This window comes from Salmo salar, chromosome ssa02 (genome assembly GCF_905237065.1).
Source record: "Salmo salar chromosome ssa02, Ssal_v3.1, whole genome shotgun sequence".
Lineage (NCBI taxonomy): Eukaryota > Metazoa > Chordata > Actinopteri > Salmoniformes > Salmonidae > Salmo > Salmo salar.
In genome coordinates, this window is record NC_059443.1 from 63,476,152 (window position 1) to 63,500,997 (window position 24,846).

A 24,846-nucleotide genomic window follows, 5' to 3' on the forward strand; every position below is an offset into this window, starting at 1 on the left:
CCCTTTTGCAATTATGTTAGCACAGCTGAAAACTGTTGTTCTGATTAAAGAAGCAATAAAACTGGCCTTCTTTAGACTAGTTGAGTATCTGGAGCATCAGTATTTGTGGGTTCGATTACAGGCTCGAAATGGCCAGAAACAAAAAACTTTCTTCTGAAACTCGTCAGTCTATTCTTGTTCTGAGAAATGAAGGTTATTCCATGAGAGAAATTGCCAAGAAACTGAAGATCTCGTACCCGCAAAACACCAGTCTCAATGTCAGTGAAGAGGTGACTCCGGGATGCTGGGCTTCTAGGCAGAGTTGCAAAGACAAAAACATATCTCAGACTGATCAATAAAAATAAAAGATTAAGATTGGCAAAAGAACACAGACACTGGAACTCTGCCTAGAATGCCAGAATCCCGGAGTCGCCTCTTCACTGTTGACGTTGAGACTGATGTTTTGCGGGTACTATTTAGTGAAGCTGCAAGTTGAGGACTTGAGGCATCTGTTTCTCAAACTAGACACTCTAATGTACTTTTCCTCTTGCTCAGTTGTGCACCGGGGCCTCCCACTCCTCTTTCTATTCTGGTTAGGGCCAGTTTGAGCTGTTCTGTGAACGGAGTAGTACACAGCGTTGTATGAGATCTTCAGTTTCTTGGCAATTTCTTGCATGGAATTGCCTTAATTTCTCAGAACAAGAATAGACTGATGAGTTTCAGAAGAAAGGTCTTTGTTTCTGGCCATTTTGAGCCTGTAATTGAACCCACAAATGCTGACGCTCCAGATACTCATCTAGTCTAAAGAAGGCCAGATGTATTGCTTCTTTAATCAGAACAACAGTTTTCAGCTGTGCTAACATAATTGCAAAAGGGTTTTCTAATGATCAATTAGCCTTTTAAAATGATAAACTTGGATAAGCTAACACAACGTGTGTAACGGTTGTCATCTGGAATGGAGGACCAAAACGCAGCAGGAATGTGGATGCTCATCTTGATATTTATTTGAAAATAAAGTGAACACCAAAATAACAAAACAACGAAGAACTCACGAACAACCAAACAGTCTTGTCAGGCTCACACACGCAAAACAAGAAACAACCTCCCACAATTTACAAACACACCCTAATATATAGGACTCTCAATCAAAGGCAACTAGACAACACCTGCCTTCAATTGAGAGTCCACACCCCAATTAACTAAACATAGAAACAGACTAACTAGAAAGAAAATAGAAATAGACTAACATAGAGCAGTGACCAAAAAACCCCGGAATACATAAATCAACTGCCCTCTACATAATACACACACCCCGAACCACATAAACCAAATACCCTCTGCCACGTCCTGACCAGCCTAAACTAACAAAATTACCCTCATACTGGTCAGAACGTGACATTACCCCCCCCCTAAAGGTGCAGACCCCGGATACACCTCATAAATAAACAAAAAAAACAACAACAAAAGAAAATTCCCCCTATACTAAAGGGAGGGAAGGGAGGGTGGCTGCCGTCAACGACGGCACCTGTGCTACACCCCCCCCTCCCCAACCCACCTATACCGGAGGTGGCTTTGGCTCCGGCCTACTGTCCTCCAGAATGCAGAACTTGATCAGTTTCGGGCCGTAGGCAGACTTCCCTCGTTCCGGATCATCGGCAGACCTCTTCCGTTCCTTGCTGAAGGCAGACTCATTCGTTATACAGTTAATCATATTTAGTTCCAAATCGTCAGGCTTACTCAGTTCCGGGTTGCTGCTAGACTCCCTTGGTTCCGGGTCGTCGGCAGACTCACCCGGTTCTGGGTCACAGACAGACCCCTTCGGTTCCGGGTCGCAGGCAGACTCCCTCGGTTCCGGGTCGCAGGCAGACCCCCTCGGTTCCGGGTCGCAGGCAGACCCCCTCGGTTCCGGGTCACAGGCAGACCCCCTCGGTTCCGGGTCACAGGCAGACCCCCTTGGTTCCTGATCACAGGCAGTCTCCCTCGGTTCCTGATCACAGGCAGTCTCCCTCGGTTCCTGATCACAGGCAGTCTCCCTCGGTTCCTGATCACAGGCAGTCTCCCTCGGTTCCTGATCACAGGCAGTCTCCCTCGGTTCCGGACTAGACACTGTTGCCGGATACTCTGGACTGCACACTGGTGCCGGATACTCTGGACCGCACACTGTTGCCGGATACTCTGGACCGCACACTGTTGCCGGATACTCTGGACCGCACACTGTTGCCGGATACTCTGGACCGCATACTGTTGCCGGATACTCTGGACTGCACACTATTGCCGAACTCTCGAGGCTGGGCTGACGCACTGGAAGCCTGATGCGTGGTGCTGGTACTGGAGGTATCAGCCTGGGGACACGCACCTCAGGGCTAGTGCGGGGAGCGGGAACAGGCCGAGTCGGACTGGGCTGACGCACTGGAAGCCTGATGCGTGGTGCTGGTACTGGAGGTATCAGCCTGGGGACACGCGCCTCAGGGCTAGTGCGGGGAGCGGGAACAGGCCGAGTCGGACTGGGCTGACGCACTGGAAGCCTGATGCGTGGTGCTGGTACTGGAGGTATCAGCCTGGGAACACGCACCTCAGGGCTAGTGCGGGAACAGGCCGAGTCGGACTGGGCTGACGCACTGGAAGCCTGATGCGTGGTGCTGGTACTGGAGGTATCAGCCTGAGAACACGCACCTCAGGGCTAGTGCGGGCAGCGGGAACAGGCCGAGTCGGACTGGGCTGACGCACTGGAAGCCTGATGTGTGGTGCTGGTACTGGAGGTATCAGCCTGGGAACACGCACCTCAGGGCTAGTGCGGGGAGCGGGAACAGGCCGAGTCAGACTGGGTTGACGCACTGGACCGTAGAGGCGTACTGGCGGTCTCGAGCGCAGAACTGGCATCACTTTTACTGGCTGGATGCCCACTACCCCCTGGCAAATGCGGGGCGCTGGTATAGCGTGTACCGGCCTAAAAATACTTGGCCTCGCCACAGTACCCATTACCCCGAAGCACGAGACCTGTCCATTCACTGGTTGCCCAGAAAAGGTACGGGGATTTGGCCTGGGGCTCAAACCTCGCCCAGCCAAACTACCCATATGCCCCCCCCAAAAAAATTATTGGGGCTGCCTCTCGGGCTTAAACGCCAGTCGTGTTCCTCGGTAGCGTTCCCGGTCCTTACCCGACTTCCTCCATGGGCCCTCTCCGGCCAGAATCTGCTCCCACGTCCATTTCTCCCGCCAGTCCATGTCGAAATCCCTTTGCTCCTTACTCCGTTGCTTGGTCCATTTGTGGTGGGAGGTTCTGTAACGGTTGTCGTCTGGAATGGAGGCCCAAAACGCAGCAGGAATGTGGATGCTCATCTTGATATTTATTTGAAAATAAAGTGAACACCAAAATAACAAAACAACGAAGAACTCATGAACAACCAAACAGTCTTGTCAGGCTCACACACGCAAAACAAGAAACAACCTCCCACAATTTACAAACACAAACACACCCTAATATATAGGACTCTCAATCAAAGGCAACTAGACAACACCTGCCTTCAATTGAGAGTCCACACCCCAATTAACTAAACATAGAAACAGACTAACTAGAAAGAAAATAGAAATAGACTAACATAGAGCAGTGACCAAAAAACCCCGGAATATATAAATCAACTACCCTCTACATAATACACACACCCCGAACCACATAAACCAAATACCCTCTGCCACATCCTGACCAGCCTACACTAACAAAATAACCCTCATACTGGTCAGAACGTGACAACGTGCCATTGGAACACAGGAGTGATGGTTGCTGATAATGGGCATCTGTACACCTATATAGATATTCCATAAAGAATCCGCCGTTTCCAGCTCCAATAGTCATTTACAACATGAACAATGTCTACACTTGTCACACCCTGACCATAGAGAGCCTTTTTATTCTCTATTTTGGTTAGGTCGGGGTGTGACTAGGGGGGGGGTGTTCTAGTCTAGGTTATTTATTTCTATGTTGGCCTGGTATGGTTCCCAATCAGAGGCAGCTGTTTATTGTTGTCTCTGATTGGGGATCATGTTTAAGCAGCCATTTCCCCACTGTGTTTTGTGGGATCTTGTTTCTGTGTAGTTGCATGTGAGCACCTGTGAGCACATGACTTCACGTTTCGTTTGCTGTTTATTGTTTTGTGCGCTTCACTACTAAAGATGTGGAACCCAGATCACGCTGCACGTTTGTCCGAGTATGCTTTCAGTTCATACGACGAGCGTGACAGAAGATCCCACCACAACAGGACCAAGCAGCGTGCCCAGGAGGAGATGGCATCCTGGACTTGGGAGGAGATCGAGGAGAAAATATCCTGGACTTGGGAGGAAATCTTGGCAAGACACGAAAGCCTGCCGTGGAAGCAGACGCAAGGAGAGAAGGGAGGACGGTGACGATGCCGGGGTTCGCGGCCACAAAGACAGCCCAAAAGACAGCCCAATTTTTTTTGGGGGGGGGGCACACGGGGTGGTCGGCGGAGCCAAGGAATGAGCCAGAGATCGTCAGGGAGTCGAAGGAGGAACTCGATGAAAGATTCCGGAGAGAGGTGGCGGCGATGAGAGTGCTGCAGTGCGGGCGTGCTGAGGAGCGTGACACCAGTCCGGTGTCATCTGCACCGGTTTCACGCATCTGGCTTCCAGTGCGCCTCTCCAGCCCGGTACGTCCTGTGTCTCCTCCACGCACTCGCCCTGAAGTGTGTGTCACCGTTCCAGTACAATTTGTGCCGGCTCTACGCCCCAGGTCTCCAGTGCGCCTCCACAGTCCGGTACGTCCTGTGCCAGCTCTCCGCACTCGCCCTGAAGAGCGTGTCACCAGTCCGGTGCAACCTGTGCCGGCCCCACGCATCAGGCCTCCAGTGCGCCTCCCAAGTCCAGTACGTCCTGTGCCTGCTCCCCGCACTCGCCCTGGAGAGCGTGTCACCAGTCCAGAGCCTCTGGCGACAGTCCCCAGTCCAGAGCCTCCGGCGAAGGTCCCCAAACCAGAACCCCCTGCGACGGTCCACAGTCCAGAACCCCCTGCGACGGTCCACAGTCCGGAACCCCCTGCGACGGTCCACAGACCCCCTGCGACGGTCCACAGTCCGGAACCCCCACAGTCCGGAACCTCCTGCGACGGTCAACGTTCCGGAGCTTCCAGGCAAGGCGTCCAGTCCTGCGTGTCCCCAGTCCAGAGCCTCCGGCGAAGGTCCCCAGTCCAGAACCCCCTGCGACGGTCCCCAAACCAGAACCCCCTGCGACGGTCCACAGTCCAGAACCCCCTGCGACGGTCCACAGTCCGGAACCCCCTGCAACGGTCCATAGTCCGGAACCCCTTGCGATGGTCCACAGTCCGGAACCCCCTGCCACGGTCCACAGTCCGGAACCTCCTGCGACGGTCAACGTTCCGGAGTTTCCAGGCAAGGTGTCCAGTCCTGCTCCAGGGCAGGAGCCTCCCTCTGCGCCAGTGCCCAGTTCAGGCACGGTGTCCAGTCCAGCTCCAAGGCCAAAGTCTTCTTCTGCACCGGTGCCCAGTCCGGGCACGGCGTCCAGTCCAGCTCCAAGGCCGGAGCCTTCCTCTGTGCCGATGCCCAGTCCAGGCACGGCGGCCAACTCAGCTCCGAGCCTTCCTCGGCTGTATTTCTGATCAATTTGATGTTATTTTAATGGACAAAAAAATTGCTTTTCTTTCAAAAACAAGGACATTTCTAAGTGTCCCCAAACTCTTGAACGGTAGCGTTTGTGTTTGTCTCACCTTTCCATCTTAGTGTGTAGCCCAAACTGTTCGGACGCTACAGACAGAAGTTGGCAGATTAGCGGTACCAACGTCAGACGAGTCCCGTGATGCGGTCATAGAGTAAAACGGAGAACACCATCCTGTTCGTAAAAGTCTCATCTTTCCAAAGAATGGTCGTATTAGTTCAGACATTACAGAAGTTTTCATGAGTAGACCGATCTTCAGGATGTCTCATGGTCTGACAAACACCGCTGTAGCTTGGTCACCTTAGACACTGAAAACCACCATTGGTGGTTGCTGTGGATTGACACGCAGCTCAAGCTAAAAAAAAGCAGATATCTCTATCTTAAACAGACAGATTTTGATGGGGATTTGTATTATTATGCTAATTATATATACGCGGGGCGCTGACATTGAGTCTAGCTTAAAAGGGATGGACCAGTACCAATTCAGTGCAATACAAACTTTTTATTGGCTACTGAGCAAACTGAGAGCATTTGAAACATACTTATCTTTTATGGCACTGCATTGCCCATCTAATGGCCTAGACTAGCTGACCAATCACAGAGGACCAGTGTTTTGCCTTTATTAAACTCAAGTGGAACCCACACGCCTCAATGCCTTGGTTTCTTGAAGCACTGGAGAAATCTGAGAGACAGCTCTTTTGCAGGTCACCAAATGTCCCTTCGCATTGCTCTGAACTTAGTGAGATAGATTTGGACTAACATCCCCACTGAGGTTACATCATGAGTCCCCGCTGTGCCCAGTATTTGAACTATATATATATATATATAAAACTGCTATCCACCACCCAAGTGCCTCATTCCCCCTCATTTTCACACAGAGATCTGTACCTATTTTGCAGTTTGTTCTAAATTCGATGGGAGTTCATTTAGCATGCCTGATCTTCATATGCATGCAGCATCACTTGCCTTCAATTCCTAGTCTGTCTTTCTTCCTAATTTGAAATCAATGTAGACTTAGTTATGTAATTATTACACAACTATATGCCTGTAATGTATTCACCCTTGTGGAGTAATACTGGCCATTCTGTCCCTCTCTTTTCTTCAGCCTCATTTCTTAAAAACATATTGACCTGGATCTGCTGGCTGTGAGGAATGAGGCGGCCTCCTGTTTCTTAGTAAATTGGCTCTCACCGCGTACGGGAGGGAGTCGTCAGGACTGGAGCAGAGTCGAAGGAAAACACAAAATAGCTTGTGTCAGTTCAAACACTACATTTACATTTAATAATGAAACTAATACAGCTTTTTAAGGATATTGTTTATTATTTTGGCCGCAGGTCAAATTTGTATTCATGTTGCTGACCTAAAAATCTCCCAAAAGCAGGTCCAGGTGAAAATAGAGAAATAGATGGAGGTGAAGGAGAGAAAGGTGGATGGAGGGAGAGAGAAAGAGAGAGAGAGAGATATGCAGGAGCAGTGGTTTGATGCCTTGAGCAAGGTGTGCTTATGAAAAAGAGTTAATATCTTATGTGATATCTTACTCCAGCCAGCCTCAGTCAGACAGATTATGGTTATTAATACACAGACACAAAGATGGTCATTTCATTTCTGTCAGTGGGGCAGGTGGAATGGAAGCAGTCTCCAACCTTCCCTTCTCTTTGTTTCAGTCAGAATATCATAGAGTAGAGTAGAGTAGAGTAAAATAGAGTAGTGCAGAATACAGAGTTGGATAGGGTATGGTAGAGTAGAGTAGAGTAGAATTACCTGGATTCGATCAACAAATCAAAATCCACCTACTGTATCCCTACTGTAACTTTTCCTTGTGTGTTTCCACATTTTTTTAGGCCTAACTACTACCACTCAAAACAACAGTAAACAAACAGCAAGATAACTCCCCTCTTTTCATTAGTTGCAGCATCCTTGTCTTCTAGAATCTAAACCCACCCACACATTTCTTCCCCACTCCCACCCCATTTAGGGCTCTATTCAATCCATATCGCAGAATTTCAGTGTTAAAGCGTGGTTGACTCGCAGCTTGGTTGACTCGCATTGACTCGCAACATGATTGTCTCGCATTAGCTGTGCCTGCATTCACAGTAAAGGCTGAATATGTCAGCTCAATAGGAAATTGCCTTTACATTTCTATCACACAATCTGTAACGGTTCAGCAATACAGATTGAATAGAACCCATAATCCCTCTTGACCTTGACCTACATTGTTGATTCACCCCGTTTTTCCATCTCGCTCTCCATCTCTCTCTCGTTCTCTTTCTCTCTCCCACCTTTCTCTATCTATCTATCTATCTATCTATCTATCTATCTATCTATCTATCTATCTATCTATCTATCTATCTATCTATCTATCTATCTATCTATCTATCTATCTATCTATCTATCTATCTATCTATCTTTCTATATCTTTCTTTATCCATCTCTCTTGGTACATTGAACACCCACCACGTCTGGCTGAAGAGAACTTGGGTTTTAAAAATAAATTGTTTCACAACTGTATAATTTCAGATAAATGTTTGCGAGAGAGAGAGAGAGAGATCCCGGGGGCTGACATGACATTATTGACAACATCACACCAGTGCCACTGTGTCTTAAGGAGTGTTTAGTGTACACAGTGTTAACCAGAGAGAGATAAGAAAGGTATCCATAGAAACTATGGAGTTGCATATAATTGTGTCTGTCTGAAATACTATAACTAACTATATTTCCCTGCAAAAAAAGAGACATTGCTGATGCCAGTACAAATATTAATTATAAATTAAACTATGAACAGTAGTGTCTTTGATGGAAATTAGAAAGTTGGATGAACTTATCGCAGCTAGGAGAAAGTTCTGCAGGTCTCCATCGCTAGTTCAATGACAAAGCAAATGAGGTGGCGGTTGTTAGCAGGGTGCTGAGACTGGTCTGGAGGCTAAATGTATGTGACAGCCAGGCAGGCCACGGTAGGGTGGTGGTAGTTCGAGGAGTATCCGTTTTCCATTTTAGTAGTTTTCAGCACCTCTGCTCTGGACAGCTCCACAATGCAACACTGGGATCCGATTTCAATTGCCTGTTCACACTAGGTTACTAGGGAGCCTTTGTTTCTTACCCGACACCCCCTCTTTAGTTGGTTTGTTACGTCTGTATGTAGAATCATAATTTGACCAATTATGTCGCAACAAAATAATCCTGCAGCAACGGGGTTTGAACGTTTAGTCCATAATGTTGTTGGATCGGTGGTTAGGACATTAGCTGGCTAAAAGTAGGCTACATGAAAAGTGAAATACTCTTAATATAACAGTGTGTTAGTGTGGGTGTTCAGTGGATTTATGTAAATCACGAAGCTCAACTGGATTTCCTGCGGTGCAAGAAAATTCTCAGCCACAAAAGAGTGATCAAATTAAGAACCTGCATTTGTAAATGCGACTCTAACATTACATGATGTCTGTATTTGTCGACAACAGGGATATTTAATCAACCACTTTCTTGTCATTCACTTTTTTTATTATGCCTATTTCTATAAATTTATTCACAGTTCAATAATACAGCTTCAAACTCGCACAAAGACAGCTCGCATGTACAGCCTAACACTGATCTAAATTCACTGAAAATGCATAGCAACCTGTTTTCTTCTCCGGAGGCCAGTCTAATAAAAATCCGTGGCGCGGGCGGTAAATAATAGGGAAGCACACCTACACTCTCAGGAACACAACTCCACGTGAACGGGGACATAATCAAAGTGACAAGCGCTCCATCCCTCCCGCCCGCCCTCTCTCTCCCACCCACAGCTAGCTAGGGACAGAGAGATGTGCCGTGCGCACCTCACATACACAGGGTTCGAGCGCTTATTGAGTCAAGTGCGAGTCCAAAAGAGAGAGCGAATGCGAGCAGTTGAGTGGGATGCAATGAAGCAATAAAACAGAACATTGGAAGAATAGTAGGATTTAAAGACAAAAAGTTTCAAAATGAACGTTATGAGACAATGAAACGGGCTGCAAAAAGGAATCCGTAGAGAGAGGACAGAACATTAAGGATGTGTTTTATTTTTTATTTTGGAGAGGATGTCAACGTTGTTTTTCAAGTAGCTAACAACATTGCCATTCAAAAGGTGAGTATTTATTCTAATAGTTGACCGTTTTTTCATAGGCAAAAACACTTTTCCATTGACAGGACAAGTTGTCATGAACTTGACCTGTTTTTCTTTTAGATTGGTTGGTTTTTAGGTTGGCTAGTCGAAGAGTCTTTGTTGTTTTTAACATGGAGCGTTTCGACGAAGCTCACTTCATACACTGGTTACGGCCCCGAAATAAACTGCAGAGTAATCTTGTCTGTTTTCACCGGTAGTATTATGTCACGACATGAACTCCTCGCCTTGTAGAGCCCAGTGAAACCTGTTATTTTCTGCTGTACACTGTCCTTCAGACAAACACTGTAAAAGGATCAATGAATCCTCTAACGTAACGCATTGTTCTGGCCTATAATGTCAATCAACTGTAAATTATGCGCAGGCAAATCCTAATTGTGTGACATATTTTATTGACTAGGCCGTAGGCGATGTGGCATGCCAGTTTGGATATCCTGAGAGGTTTGATTTGCAAGACTTGAAATTAGATCAGATATGGACACACAATTCCCATAATCAGACGTTCTTATTTCCTATATGCGCGGGAATAGATTTCAGCACTGGACAGCTCTACACGTCAGCATCAACTTTGATATAGTTTAGCAAGTGCGTAGGCCTACCCTGCACTGTGTTATAAAAAAAGTCTAATTTTAGTTTATCATTGGCTATTCAAAGAATGGGATATCTCGTCATCCCATATTTTTTCATAGATATGGGAAGGACGTGTTTTTTTACACAATAATGTGCATTCATGATAGACGTGCAGATCGTGCATATTTGAATGAGATACTGTGTTCATTGAGCTCCCATCAAAGCCATTAAAAAAAGACGGACATAACTTTCACCCCTCCCTATTACTTGACTACAATAACGTCTGCCATAATCATGTATAACAATGCTTTATTCAGTGATGACGACGCCACAACGCCACCAAACCGGATCAAAAGTAACACCCCATCCTCTGATGTCATAATCTCTATACCCCTGGTTCTTTCTTCCCTTCATCCATCCATCCCTGACAAGCGCATGTCCTGCCCTGCCCTGTGACCTAAACTCTTCACTTTCTTTTTCCTTTATTTCTCTCCTTTTAATGTCAGTCTCAGATTAAAGAAGAACATTTAAGCCAGGTCGCTTGACTGCATCCACCTTTCATGTCACAGTTTGGATTAGGAGATTACCACACATGCACATGCAAACGCCAACGCACATGCATACACACACGAGTGCACGCTCACACACATACACACACACACACACACACACACACACACACACACACACACACACACACACACACACACACACACACACACACACACACACACACACACACACACACACACAAACAAACTTTCATCCATTCATATTAATATTCTCTGGGATTAACTGTTTCCGGATTCAAGGCATATCTGAGCTGCATATACATATTGACAATTGCAGGCCCTAAATGTATTGTGTTGTGTAGAGTTCTGTTGTGGAGTAGGTTATGATATGGAGTAGGTTATGGTGTGGAGTAGGTTATGATATGGAGTAGGTTATGGTGTTGAGTAGGTTATGATATGGAGTAGGTTATGGTGTGGAGTAGGTTATGATATGGAGTAGGTTATGGTGTGGAGTAGGTTATGATATGGAGTAGGTTATAATGTGGAGTAGGTTATGATGTGGAGTAGGTTATGGTGTGGAGTAGGTTATGGTGTGGAGTAGGTTATGATATGGAGTAGGTTATGGTGTGGAGTAGGTTATGATATGGAGTAGGTTATGGTGTGGAGTAGGTTATGGTGTGGAGTAGGTTATGGTGTGGAGTAGGTTATGATATGGAGTAGGTTATGATATGGAGTAGGTTATGGTGTGGAGTAGGTTATGATATGGAGTAGGTTATGATATGGAGTAGGTTATGGTGTGGAGTAGGTTATGGTGTGGAGTAGGTTATGATATGGAGTAGGTTATGATATGGAGTAGGTTATGGTGTGGAGTAGGTTATGGTGTGGAGTAGGTTATGATATGGAGTAGGTTATGGTGTTGAGTAGGTTATGGGGTGGAGTAGGTTCTGTTGTGGAGTAGGTTATGGTGCGGAGTAGGTTATGGTGTGGAGTAGGTTATGGTGTGGAGTAGGTTCTGTTGTGGAGTAGGTTATGGTGCGGAGTAGGTTATGGTGTGGAGTAGGTTATGGTGTGGAGTAGGTTCTGTTGTGGAGTAGGTTATGGTGCGAAGTAGGTTATGGTGCGGAGTAGGTTATGGTGTGGAGTAGGTTATGATATGGAGTAGGTTATGGTGTGGAGTAGGTTATGGTGTTGAGTAGGTTATGGGGTGGAGTAGGTTCTGTTGTGGAGTAGGTTATGATATGGAGTAGGTTATGGTGTGGAGTAGGTTATGGTGTTGAGTAGGTTATGGGGTGGAGTAGGTTCTGTTGTGGAGTAGGTTATGGTGCGGAGTAGGTTATGGTGTGGAGTAGGTTATGGTGTGGAGTAGGTTCTGTTGTGGAGTAGGTTATGGTCAGTGTGCTCAGTAAGTAGAGCATGGCGCTTGCAGCACCAGGGTTGTGGGTTCTATTCCCACGGGGGACCAGTATGAAAATGTATGTATTCACTACTGTAAATCGCTCTGGATGAGAGCGTCTGCCTAAATGTAAATGCGCTGAAATATCTGGGTGTTTGTCTCTGTTCTGTGTGATTCAGTTTTACCCACATTAAAGTGAATCAGTCCTGTATGTGACTCAGTCACTCAGGAGAGCACTTACACCTCTGGTGTCTCTACCCTTTCGCTTCACCTCGGCGGCGGTGCCTCGTGCTAAATCATCCCCGCTCGACACGGCAAATCAGAGCGTCGAGGAGGGGAAAGAGGTTCCTATGGAAACGCTAATAACTATCATCAACATTTAATTACTCCTGCTCTCCCTCAGGGACTAGTGCTTCCTGACTGTCTCTGGCTGCGTCCTAAGTGACACCCTATTCCCTATATAGTGCACTACTTTTGACCAGAGCCATATGAGATGTGATCAAAAGTAGTGCACTATGTAGAGAATAGGGAGCCATTTTCTTCCTACTCTCTATATACAGTACCAGTCAAAAGTTTGGACACACCTACTCATTCAAGGGTTATCCTTTATGTTTTACTATTTTCAACATTGTAGAATAATAGTGAAGACATCAAAACTATGAAATAACACATATGGAATCATGTAGTAACCAAAAAAGTATTAAACAAATCAAAATATATTTTATATTTGAGATCCTTCAAAGTAGCCACCCTTTGCCTTGATGACAGCTTTGCACACTTGGCATTCTCTCAAACAACTTCATGAGGTAGTCACCTGGACTATGTTTCCATTAACAGGTGTGCCTGGTTAAAAGATAATTTGTGGAATTTTCTTAATGTGTTTGAGCCAATCAGTTGTGTTGTGACAAGGTAGGGGGGGTATACAGAAGATAGCCCTATTTGGTAAAATACCAAGTCCATATTATGGCAAGAACAGCTCAAATAAGCAAAGAGATATGAAAATCCATGATTAGTTTAAGACATGAAGATCAGTCAATCCGGAAAATTTCAAGAACTTTTAAAGTTTCTTCAAGTGCAGTCACAAAAACCATCAAGCGCTATGATGAAACTGGCTCTCATGAGAAATGCCACAGGAAAGGAAGACCCAGAGTTACCTCTGCTACAGAGGATAAGTTCATTAGAGTTACCAGCCTCAGAAATTGCAGCCCAAATAAATGCTTCACAGAGTTCAAGTAACAGACACATCTCAACATCAACTGTTCAGAGGAGACTGCGTGAATCAGGCCTTCATGGTTGCTGCAAACCACTACTAAAGGACACCAATAAGAAAAAGAGACTTGCTTGGGCCAAGAAACACAAGCAATGGACATTAGACTGGTGGAAATCTGTCCTTTAGTCCAATGAGTCCAAATGTGAGATTTTTGGTTCCAACCGCCGTATCTTTGTGAGACACATAGTAGGTGAGTGGATGATCTCCGCATGTGTGGTTCCCACCGTGGAGCATGGAGGAGGAGGTGTGATGATGTGGTGGTGCTTTGCTGGTGACACTGTCAGCGATTTATTTCGAATTCAAGGCACACTTAACCAGCATGGCTCCCAGAGCATTCTGCAGTGATACGCCATCCCATCTGGTTTGCGCTTAGCGGGACAATCATTCGTTTTTTAATAGGACAAGGACCCAACACACATCCAGGTTGTGTAAGGGCTATTTGACTAAGAATGAGAGTGATGGAGTGCTGCATCAGATGACCTGGCCTCCACAATCACCCGACCTCAACCCAATTCAGATGGTTTGGAATGAGTTGGACCACAGAGTGAAGGAAAAGCAGTCAACAAGTGCTCAGCCTATGTGGGAACTCCTTCAAGACTGTTGGAAAAGCATTCCAGGTGAATCTGGTTGAGAGAATGACAAGTGTGCAAAGCTGTCATCAAGGCAAAGTGTGGTTACTTTGAAGTATCTCAAATATAAAATATATGTTGATTTGTTTAACACTTTTTTGGTTACTACATGATTCCATATGTGTTATTTCATAGTTTTGATGTCTTCACTATTATTCTACAATGTAGAAAATAGTAAAAATAAAGAAAAACCCCTTGAATGAGTAGGTGTGTGCAAACTTTTGACTGGTACTGTATATTCTACAAAATGTTCTAGATCTGTAGTACATCTATATGTCTTGGAAGCCTCCGATGCCTCCGATGCTGATATGGTTAACAGTATGGCTACATTCTGAGTTTCACGTCTCAGTGGGAATCAGGTTGACTGGAAAAGACTACTGTTTCCTCAGTCTGTGGCGATGGATTCATTATGATCTGGCATTATCCCATAGACTCTCAAACTGAGAATCTCAAGCTGTCACAGTCTTCCATTCATATGCATTATTCTTCTCCTCCAACCTAACTCAGATAAGCATTTTTGTCCAATCAAACTGATACGTGTGACCCTGGTTAACACTGTGTACACTAAACACTCCTTAAGACACAGTGGCACTGGTGTGATGTTGTCAATAATGTCATGTCAGCCCCCTGGATATCTCTCTCTCTCCCTCTCCCTCTCCCTCTCCCTCTCCCTCTCTCTTTCTCTCAGCCCCTTTGGTCCAGCTGCCCTTTGATTGATATGTAACAATGCTGACTTAATCTATCCCAGCCTCTTACTGAGGATTTAAGTTGGGAAGAATCCTGGATCCTTAATCCGGCCAATAAGCACACGGCAGGAGCAACATCTGTCCATCTGCTGTGTGTGTGTGTGTGTGTGTGTGTGTGTGTGTGTGTGTGTGTGTGTGTGTGTGTGTGTGTGTGTGTGTGTGTGTGTGTGTGTGTGTGTGTGTGTGTGTGTGTGTGTGTGTGTCTGTGCGTGTGTATGTGTGTGCACTCACACTCAAGTCTGTGTGTTTTAATAAATCCGTGCTGACGTGTGTCGACGTGTCAGTTTCGTTGACCCAACAGTGATGTCACAGCGCCTTAGTAAGCTACAGCAGATGGACATGTATTTTTCTACACATATCTAACTCCACACCTCACTTCAAACCATCCAGTGCTGCTGTTCTATAGCGTGCAGCTACAAACCTGTTACGGCTGTTATGCAATGCTTTCCCTTGGTTGCCCTGATAGTCTAGCGATCACATAATGGGTACTAGCTCTAACCCACTACGTCACCCGGTCTCTAACCCTGTCATCAAGCCAAACACCAGATCAATTGTTCCCTTAACAGTAGTTCAGCACAGATTCCCCTCTCTTTCAGACCTTTGGCCCCTCCTATGACTGTTAGTGTGTTCCACCCCATGCTGACATAAAGGGGCCTCGGGCGACCGGCAACGAGGGACTCAATCTATAACCATCATGATGAATATTTGTCTTTTTTCTTCACGCATGAAGAGAGTTGACTATCCCACCCTCCTCCTGCATGACATGTGTAGATGTAGGAATACTGTGCATTGGGTGCTGTGATTCTGAATGACCTTAAAAAGTCATACTGTTCTCTGATTTGCTGTCATTCCAGGAAATGCATCAGAAGGAGGCAACGCTGATATCTCCAAGGGGTCCTTAGACCTGAGGCTGTTGTCCTCCTGCCCCTCTGCCCACAGCCTCCTACCAAGCTGGTCTCTTTTAATGGTTGGCACTAGCCACCGCGGCCCTGATTACTGCCCACACAGACACAGCCTGATGATCACTGGTGCCATGGGAGCGGTGCGAGTCAACAGGTAGGACTGGGGAATAGGACAATCAGCTCCTTTTCTCCCCCTTTTCCTTCCTCTAAAAGCCTGTCCTTGTTGTCTATTCTTGGTCTATAAAACACAGGGAAATAATGTTTTTGACTGCACTGGGCCTTTAACTCTTAAACCTGCCATGTCTCCTTCACCCTCCTCTCTAAACTCATGTATTTTGTTTGGGTTTTTGTTTCACATCAATCAGATACAGCATCGTAGCCACCGATGAAGACCACTTCAAGATCTCCACCCTGGGCCTCCACAATGGCCATGGTCCCCTGATGCACCACAATATGACTGGGAGGGGTATGGGGGGCGGAGGAGGTGGTGGAGGAGGAGGAGGGTCAGAAGGAGGAGGAGGCGGCAGCTCATTAACCCTGCGAGCAACAGAGCCTGTCCACAACGGCCGCCAGATCTCCACGACGGGGCCCAACCATGTCCGGAGCCGCTTCGTGAAGAAGAACGGCCAGTGCAACGTGGTTTTCCACAACATGGAAGACAAGACGAAACACTACCTGGCCGACATATTTACCACCTGCGTGGACATCCGCTGGCGTTACATGCTGCTCCTCTTCACCTCTACCTTCCTGCTGTCCTGGTTCCTCTTCGGTGTGGTCTTCTGGGGAGTGGCCCTGGCCCATGGGGACTTCGACCTTCGACCCGGCCTGGGAGAGGGGCCTCTGGCCGGCTTGGAGGGAGGAGGGGTGGAGTGGAAGCCCTGCATCCTACACGTCCAAGGCTTCGTAGGAGCGTTTCTCTTCTCCATAGAGACCCAGACCACCATTGGGTATGGGTTCCGCTGCGTCACCGAGGAGTGTCCGGCGGCGGTGGCTACGGTGGTGGTCCAGTCCATTGTGGGCTGCATCATCGACTCCTTCATGATCGGAACCATCATGGCCAAGATGGTTCGACCTAAGAAGCGGGCGCAGACCTTGCTGTTCTCGCACCATGCGGTAATCTCCATGCGGGACGGGAAGCTGTGCCTGATGTTTCGCCTGGGGAACATGAGGAAAAGCCACATCGTGGAGGCTCACGTCCGGGCGCAGCTCATCCGGCCGCACGTCACCGCCGAAGGCGAGTACCTCCCCATGGAGCAGACCGACATCGACGTGGGCTACGATGAGGGCCTGGATCGCCTCTTCCTGGTGTCTCCGCTGGTCGTGGTCCACGAGATCAACGAGAACAGCCCGCTGTACTGCATGAGCAGCGCCGACCTGACGACGGAGGACTTTGAGATCGTGGTGATACTGGAGGGGATGGTGGAGGCCACGGCCATGACCACCCAGGCCCGCTCCTCCTACCTGGCCAGGGAGATCCTGTGGGGCCACCGCTTCGAGCCCGTGGTCTTTGAGAAGGAGCACCGCTACCAGGTAGACTACTCCCGCTTCCACAAGACCTACGAGGTGCCAGCTACTCCGCACTGCAGCGCCAGGGAGCTCCGGGAGATGACGGGCCGATCCCGCTCCCCCTCGTCTGCCTCCGGCTCTAGTTCTACCCGGTCAGTGTCCCCTCTCGGTCCCAAGTCCTCCGGCCTCCACCTCTTGCCTCCACACTCCCCCAGCGCCTTCTGCTACGAGAACGAGGTGGCCCTGTGCTGCGGGGAGGAGGAGGGGGAGGAGGTAGGGGAGATGGGTGTGATGCTGGGAGGGAGGGACGACGGGGAGGGGGAGGAGAGGGACGTGCAACTAGACATCTTCCAGGAGAGATTTCAGGACCAGGTAGCGGTGGACATGAACATGCTGTGTGTGCTGGACATGGACAATCAGATTGACAGGCTGCAGCCGGCTATAGCTCTTGATGCGCTGGGCTTCAGGAGGGAATCAGGAGTGTAGTGACTGATTCACACTATAGAGTCAAACTGAGACAAGACAATCCTGCACTGGCTTGGTTACGCATCCACTATAGTTGCTGGAACTGTGCTAGAAAGGATATATTGTGAGAGGAAAATGTCTAAGCCAGTCAGGGCCGTAGCTACATATGAGGACACCGCGGTCCAGACCTAGTTAATTTTTTTCAAATTAAAATAAATATGTATTTTGGGGAACTCATTCTGGGTCTGAACTTACTGTTGAGAGTTAGAATAGTAGAATACACAAGGTTCAATTTTGAAACTTGGCTGCCCCAGATTTCCTCTGTCACTCACTGACAGTCACTCAATTAGCCCATGTCATTAAAAATAAAATAAAAATAGGTAAATTAGTCTAGTTAGTCTAGACTAAACTTGTAGTAATCATGGCCAAATTACTGACTGGGCACATAGGGCACGTGCCCAGGGGCCCTGACCTCCAGGGGTCCCCCATTGATTTTGTTAGTCACTCTCACTCAGATATCATATTAACCATAAGTCATGTCAAAATGTGTAGATTTGCAGGAACATTTCAAAACTTTTTTTTAATGCTTTACCATTTGTTAATTAAATACTTTCTGCTAACAGATCCCTCAGTACCTAATAAAGGATCGATTTTAATCCTGGTGCTGAGTTAACGTGTAGCGGCTAATTGTGTAGCTAGGCTATGCGTTTGTAGATCGACTGAGGTGAATGAAGCTACAGAAACTATAGTGATAATCGCTTAGGTCCTTTTTTTTGCTCTTCTCCAAATAGCATTTTAGAGTTTTTTAATTGTATAGAAATGCAGTAAAATGTCCTCACTAACACGCAGACCCTGGCTACAGCCCTGAAGCCAGCACATTGTGGTTTGGCTCGGCCCTGTAGTGTGAATCAGTCATAGAAGACTCTCATGTCTAGTGTCCCGAATGAACTATGTGCCCTTGGTACAGTTCCTCTGCTTTTTGTGTATCCAACCAAAGTCCTCAGATAGAGAAGGAAAGAATTCTGCAGCACAACGATGAAGGAAGGTTGAATGACCTTATTATTCTCTTGAGTTTCTATTTGTTTTGAAACATAGTTGTGTTCAGTACATGGGTCTAAATTTGCATTTTATAGCGCAAGACTTAAATGCATTCTTATTGTATTTAATATTCAGTTGTATATATTCTTTGGAATAATATTCTTTGTGAAGTGACTTTTGGTTCCATTCAACCAAATCTTGGTACAGTTTTTTTCATTTACAGATAGCTGTCATGAGTCATTAATACTTTCAAAACCACAAATTAAGTTGATGTGGTATTAAAAAAGTATTTTCTGTTTGTAAATATATAATTTTTCATGCTTAGAAACTAGGGCCGGGATGATACCAATATCGCGATACTCGTTAATATTGTGGCAAGGAAACAAAGCATTAAGCGGTGTCATAATCTTCATCTTCTGATGAGGTGAAATCATCGGACCAATACGCAGCATGGTAAGTGTCCATACTTATACATTTATATTTTTAAACGTGAACACTAAACAAAACAAGAAAACGAACAACAGTCCTGTAAGGTGCTCACACTGTACAAAGGAAACAACCACCCACAAAACACAAGACAAAAAACCCTACTTAAATATGGCCTCTAATCAGAGGCAAAGAGATTCAGCTGCCTCCAATTAGAGACCAATCCTAAACAATTACTACATAGAAATAGAATACTAGAATATAAAACAGAGAAATACATAACATAGAACTAAACCAAAACCCCGAAACACACAAAACAAACACCCCCTGCCACGCCCTGACAACACTATAATAACAAACAACCCCTTTTACTGGTCAGGACGTGACAAGCGGATTTAACTTCTTCAGAAAAACATCCGTAATGTTGGAAACAAACATCATTATGTTGTCATTCAGAGTCACATTTACTTATTTTCCAAGCTATAGCACCCAATAATTTACATACATTTTTTACGAACCAAAGAGTTTGGTCTGCTTTGTGTTTCCAATGAATATTGCGACACTGGTAACATCACAGACCTATTAGAAACCATGGTAATTTTGTCTTCCTGCTTAAGGTATATTACTGTTAATGTTTGATACATGAGCTATGTATTCCAAAATTAGAAAATATTTTATGACGGAAAAATAAATGATGGAAAAACAATGAATCTGAACAGAAACTGAGTTGGAAATAACATGTATTGTCCAGATAAAGAATAATGAGCACTTTATTCTGTATTTTATCAAAAGGAATATCTAAAAAAATATATATATATATTTGAATTGCTGTTTTGTATGAATTAATAAATGTCTAATAATAATAATAATAAACAAGCAGCAGTAGCTGTTCTGGTTGACACACTCTGCTCTGTTCTCACACAATTTTTTCCCATCAGTCCCAAAGGTCAAAGGTCAAACTGACCCCATGTTGATGTCCACCTGTTTCTGACTGCTCATTGGTTGGCCTGGTTTGGGGAAGTGTGTGTGTGATGTGAAGGCAGGGGGTTGTTGTTCTCTAGCTCAGTGACTCAGAGGTAATCCCATACACACACCTGTCTTTCTCACGATTCTCTCTTTCTGAACCAAAACTGGGGTATCACCCCAAATCTGTGTCAAACTCAAATAGCTCAGTACAGAGAGTTATTATTTGGCAGGTTGTCTTTTAAAACGTCCCAGAGAGTGTGGGAGAGAGGGTTAGATGGAAATAGAAATAGATACAGACTGGAGGACATACTAGGCCGAGGGGCAGTGGGGAGGGAGAGATAGAGAGAGAGGGGAGAGGAGAGAGAAAGAGGGAGAGGAGAGGAGGGGAGGAACAGCTTGCTTACACCACACAGTCGTTTACTGTACCTACCCAGTTCACCACTAGGGGGCAGTGAAGACTGCTCCACCACAACAGACCAATGGAAGAGAGAGTATGGTATACCAGCTCCCTCATGTGGTAAATGATCAGTCAACCGTAACATCATTTATTTTAAAGACGACTAGTCACAAAACCTTTATTTTCTGAAGTGCTAAGGCCCACCGGAACCCTTTATTTTCTGTATATGAAGAATTTCATTCCAAAACAATATCCATTTTCAGAAATGTTAGTAAATCAACTTTTATTGTTTAAAGAACTTATGAAAGAGATTGGTGTGTTTTTTCACTGTCTAATCATGGCATGGGGTTGTTCAGTGACAGACATGTATTTGTTTAAAATCTATCACTTGATGGTTTCGTTTCAGAGAGACAAAATGCTATATATCCGCCTCATTCTCAGATAAATAAGTAGTACTGCTAGGTTTTACACAGTCAAATGTAACAAATAACTACATTTTTCATAGAGAACTGTACAAATTATGCATTTATGAAATCAATGTTTAAATAAAAAATAAAATAAAAATGCAATACAGTAATAGGAGATCTGTATGTAAAACATTTGACATTTAGCAGACGCTCTTATCCAGAACGACTTACAGTAAGTGCAATCATTATAAGATAGCCCGGTGAGACAACCACATATCACAGTCAAATATACAGGATAGGAACATTCAAGCTAAACAATGGATTTACAGTATAGCATTTTGAAAACACACACATCAAACCCATAAGCAATCACTGATTAAAAAACACATATGTGAAATTGGTGTATGTAATGTTTTGGAAATAAACTCTTCATTTAATCTCTTGATGTGGTGAGGTACCTATAAGTAAAAGCTATAACCTTTTAAACTCTATTTTCAAGAGTAAAAACAAACATTCTTCTACACATCTTCAGCAGTCAGTGTTGCTGAGCTCTGACAGGGGAAACTCCAGTAATATCATATGTCTCCCCAACATCTTCCTCTCCTGTAATCAAATCATTCCCATCTTTAATTGTATTAAATGTGTTCTCCTGCTCTAACAAGCCACTTCCCCATCTCTATCGCTTTCGCTCTCTCCTTCTCATCCTTCCATCATTCTCTCCTTCCTCTACTGATGTCAGTTCAAACGAGCCGTTTCCCCATCTCATACGCTGTGTCTCTGTCGTCTCTCCGTTCTTCCCTCCTTCCCTCCCTCCTTCCCTCCCTCCCTCTCTACTCATGTCGGTTAATTAGCCACTGTGTCACACCCCCTTGTCATCAACATCCATAAAAACGACCAGCTGGGTGACCTTTGGTGACCTTTCTCCAGACTCCGTCAGTCATAATGGCTGACTAGAGGATCTAGGATCTGGGCTGTCTGGCAGGGGGCTGCTTTAATGCTTTGTAGACCTCCTCTGCTGCTGTTGGTTTCTGCCCTGAGGTTGTGTGGGGCTGTGTGGGGCTGTGTGGGGCAGTGGGGCTAGTGTTAGGGAATAGGGGCTAGTGTGTGTGCTCAGTAGGGGACAGTATTGGGGACTAAGTGGTGGAGGGTTGGGGGTCCTGGGGCCCATAATGACCTGTTGTGTGTTGTGGAGCTGTGAACCATTCGTTGGAGGACAGAGAGGCATTGTGTTACACTGGGCTGCCCACGCTGGCTACACCACTGAGAACCACCACAGGCCGTGTGTGTGGGGGTGAGTGTGGGGGTGTGTGTGTGTGTGTGTGTGTGTGTGTGTGTGTGTGTGTGTGTGTGTGTGTGTGTGTGTGTGTGTGTGTGTGTGTGTGTGTGCGTGAGTGTGCGTGAGTGTGTGTGTGCTTTTGTTTCTGTCTGCCTGCCTGCCTGCCTGCCTGCCTGCCTGCCTGCCTGCCTGCCTGCCTGCCTGCCTGTCTGTCTGTCTGTCTGTCTGTCTGTCTGTTTGAGACTCTGAGATCAGGTGAGGTGTCCAGCTTGTGAGGAACACCTGTGGATATCACATGTATCAACACGTGCTGCTGTAACCACATGCAGATCATCCGTTATTGTCTCGGTGCGTGAATATACAAGACTGTTTATGTTTACTGAGGAAAACATTGACACCACGAATGAAGAATACTGAAAATCCCCCTATTTCTCTTTCCTTTCCTCTCTTTCATGTCTTCCTCCTCTCCGCCAACAACAGAGTCTTTCATTCGGGCATCTCAGCGGCCGCCTCAGGCCCTTAGGCCCTCTGCTGTTCACTCAGCTTAATTAAATGTTCTGAGGAAAACTCATGATTGGAAAGTGACTAGTCCCTTCTCTCCTCTCTCCTCTCTCATCCCTCAGGCCAATTTCCCATTGATTTTCCCATGCATCTTCCTTTTACCCCTCTGATCAGCATCAGAAAGACATTTCCCTGAGAAGTAAACTACGTTTTGCAAGTGAGTACTCTGCTGGATGAAGCTCTTTCCCTCTGTATCCATAGCTATACAGCCAGGTCTCTCTTGGGAAGGAGGTCTTCTGAACTCAATAGGACTTCCTGGTTCAATTAAATGTTACAGAAAAAGCACATCTGCACCAACACCTTGTGGTTAGAACATCTGCCCTGAGATTGGAAGGTTGGGAGTTCGATCGCCGGCCGAGTCATACCAAAGGCTGTAAAAAATGGGACCCGATACGTCTCTGCTTGCCACTCAGCATTAAGGAGATGGATTGGGGGTAAGGCCCTGCGATAGACCAGTGTCCTGTCCAGGGGGTGTACTGGCACATCAAGCTGCCTCACGCTACAGAAACAGGAGATCTGCCCCTATGAGCCGTTCTGGCTCTCACAAGTCTCCTTACTATGATCTATATAGACAACATAAGTTGTTTGCGTTGAACTCCTTTGCTCAATAACACAGGAATCCAAAGGAGTCCTGGGCAACCATACAGGTGGTTATCGGTCTAATGATGCCACCCCTCCACCCAAAACCACATGACACCCAAACTCAGCACTGTCTTAATGAGAGGGGGGAAGGTAGGGGGAGGCCTGGGGCTGAAAGTGGTGCTGTCTGCAGCCTCTCATACCACCACTGCTATAAGCCCTAATTGGTTAATTGGATCACTGCTGATTGAGGGAGACCTCAGAGGTTATTATTATGGGAGATTGGGATAGTAACCTGGGGTTACCCCTGATTATACACTACATGACCAAAAGTAAGTGGACACCTGCTCGTCGAACATCTCATTCCAAAATTATGGGCATTAATATGGGGTTGGTCCCCCATTTGCTGCTGTAACAGAATCCACTCTTCTGGGAAGGATTTACACTAGAAGTTGGAACGTTGCTGCGGGGTCTTGCTTCCATTCAGCCAATGGACCATTATTCCACCTCCACCAAACTTTACAGTTGGCACTATGTATTGAGGCAGGTAGTGTTCTCCTGGCATCCGCCAAAACCCTGATTCGTCCGTCGGACTGCCAGATGGTGAAGCGTGATTCCTCACTCCAGAGAATGCGTTTCCACTAGTCAAGAACCCAATGGCGGCAAACTTTACACCACTCCAGACGACGTTTGGCATTGCACATGGTGCTCTTAGGCTTGTGTGTGGCTGCTCGGCCATGGAAACATATTTCATGAAGCTCCCGACGAATAGTTCTTGTGCTGACATTGCTTCCAGAGGCAGTTTGGAACTTGATAGTGAGTGTTGCAACAGAGGACAGACGATTTTTACACGCTACACGCTTCACCTCTCGGTGATCCCGCTCTGTGAGCTTGTGTGGCCTACCACCTCACGGCTGAGCCGTTGTTGCTCCTAGACATTTCCACTTCACAATAACAGCTCTAGCAGGTCAGAAATATGACGAACTGACTTGTTGGAAAGGTGGCATCATCACTGAACTCTACAGTAAGGCCATTCTACGGGCATATTTTCTATGGAGTCTATGGAGATTGCATGGCTGTGTGCTCGATTTTATACACCTGTCAGCAATAGCCGAATCCACTAATTTGAAGGTGTGTCCACATACTTTTGTAAATTTACATTTACATTTTAGTCATTAAGCAGACGCTCTTATCCAGAGCGACTTACAGTAGTGAATGCATACATTTCATACATTTTATTTATTTATTGTACATATAGTGTAGTTTACTTGATATGTAATTCATTTTTCTATTTGAGACAAATCTTCACATTTTTCGTAAATATTTGACTTATCTATTCATTGTGTATTTGAATAGGGACAGATAGAAAAACATAGGTTTCTTTATCTATGGTGACATTATGACAAA

At 45.9% G+C, this 24,846-nt stretch overlaps 1 protein-coding gene across 1 annotated transcript; it reads left to right on the forward strand.

The window, feature by feature from the left end:
- Positions 1–9,453: 9,453 nt before the first annotated feature.
- On the forward strand, positions 9,454–21,389 carry LOC106592933 (ATP-sensitive inward rectifier potassium channel 12). The gene is made up of 3 exons (XM_045707547.1): positions 9,454–9,760; positions 15,771–15,972; positions 16,184–21,389. The coding sequence occupies exons 2-3, from the start codon at positions 15,881–15,883 to the stop codon at positions 17,808–17,810; spliced, it is 1,719 nt and encodes a 572-aa protein (XP_045563503.1). The 5' UTR covers positions 9,454–9,760; positions 15,771–15,880; the 3' UTR covers positions 17,811–21,389.
- Positions 21,390–24,846: the final 3,457 nt, after the last annotated feature.

What these genes read in the sequence shown, in the direction of transcription:
- LOC106592933 (XM_045707547.1), top strand. Translation starts at nt 15,881, where the DNA reads ATGGTTGGCACTAGCCACCGCGGCCCTGATTACTGCCCACACAGACAC. An exon ending in GGAGCGGTGCGAGTCAACAG is followed by an intron (nt 15,973 to 16,183) that starts GTAGGACTGGGG and finishes CACATCAATCAG; the next exon opens with ATACAGCATCGTAGCCACCG.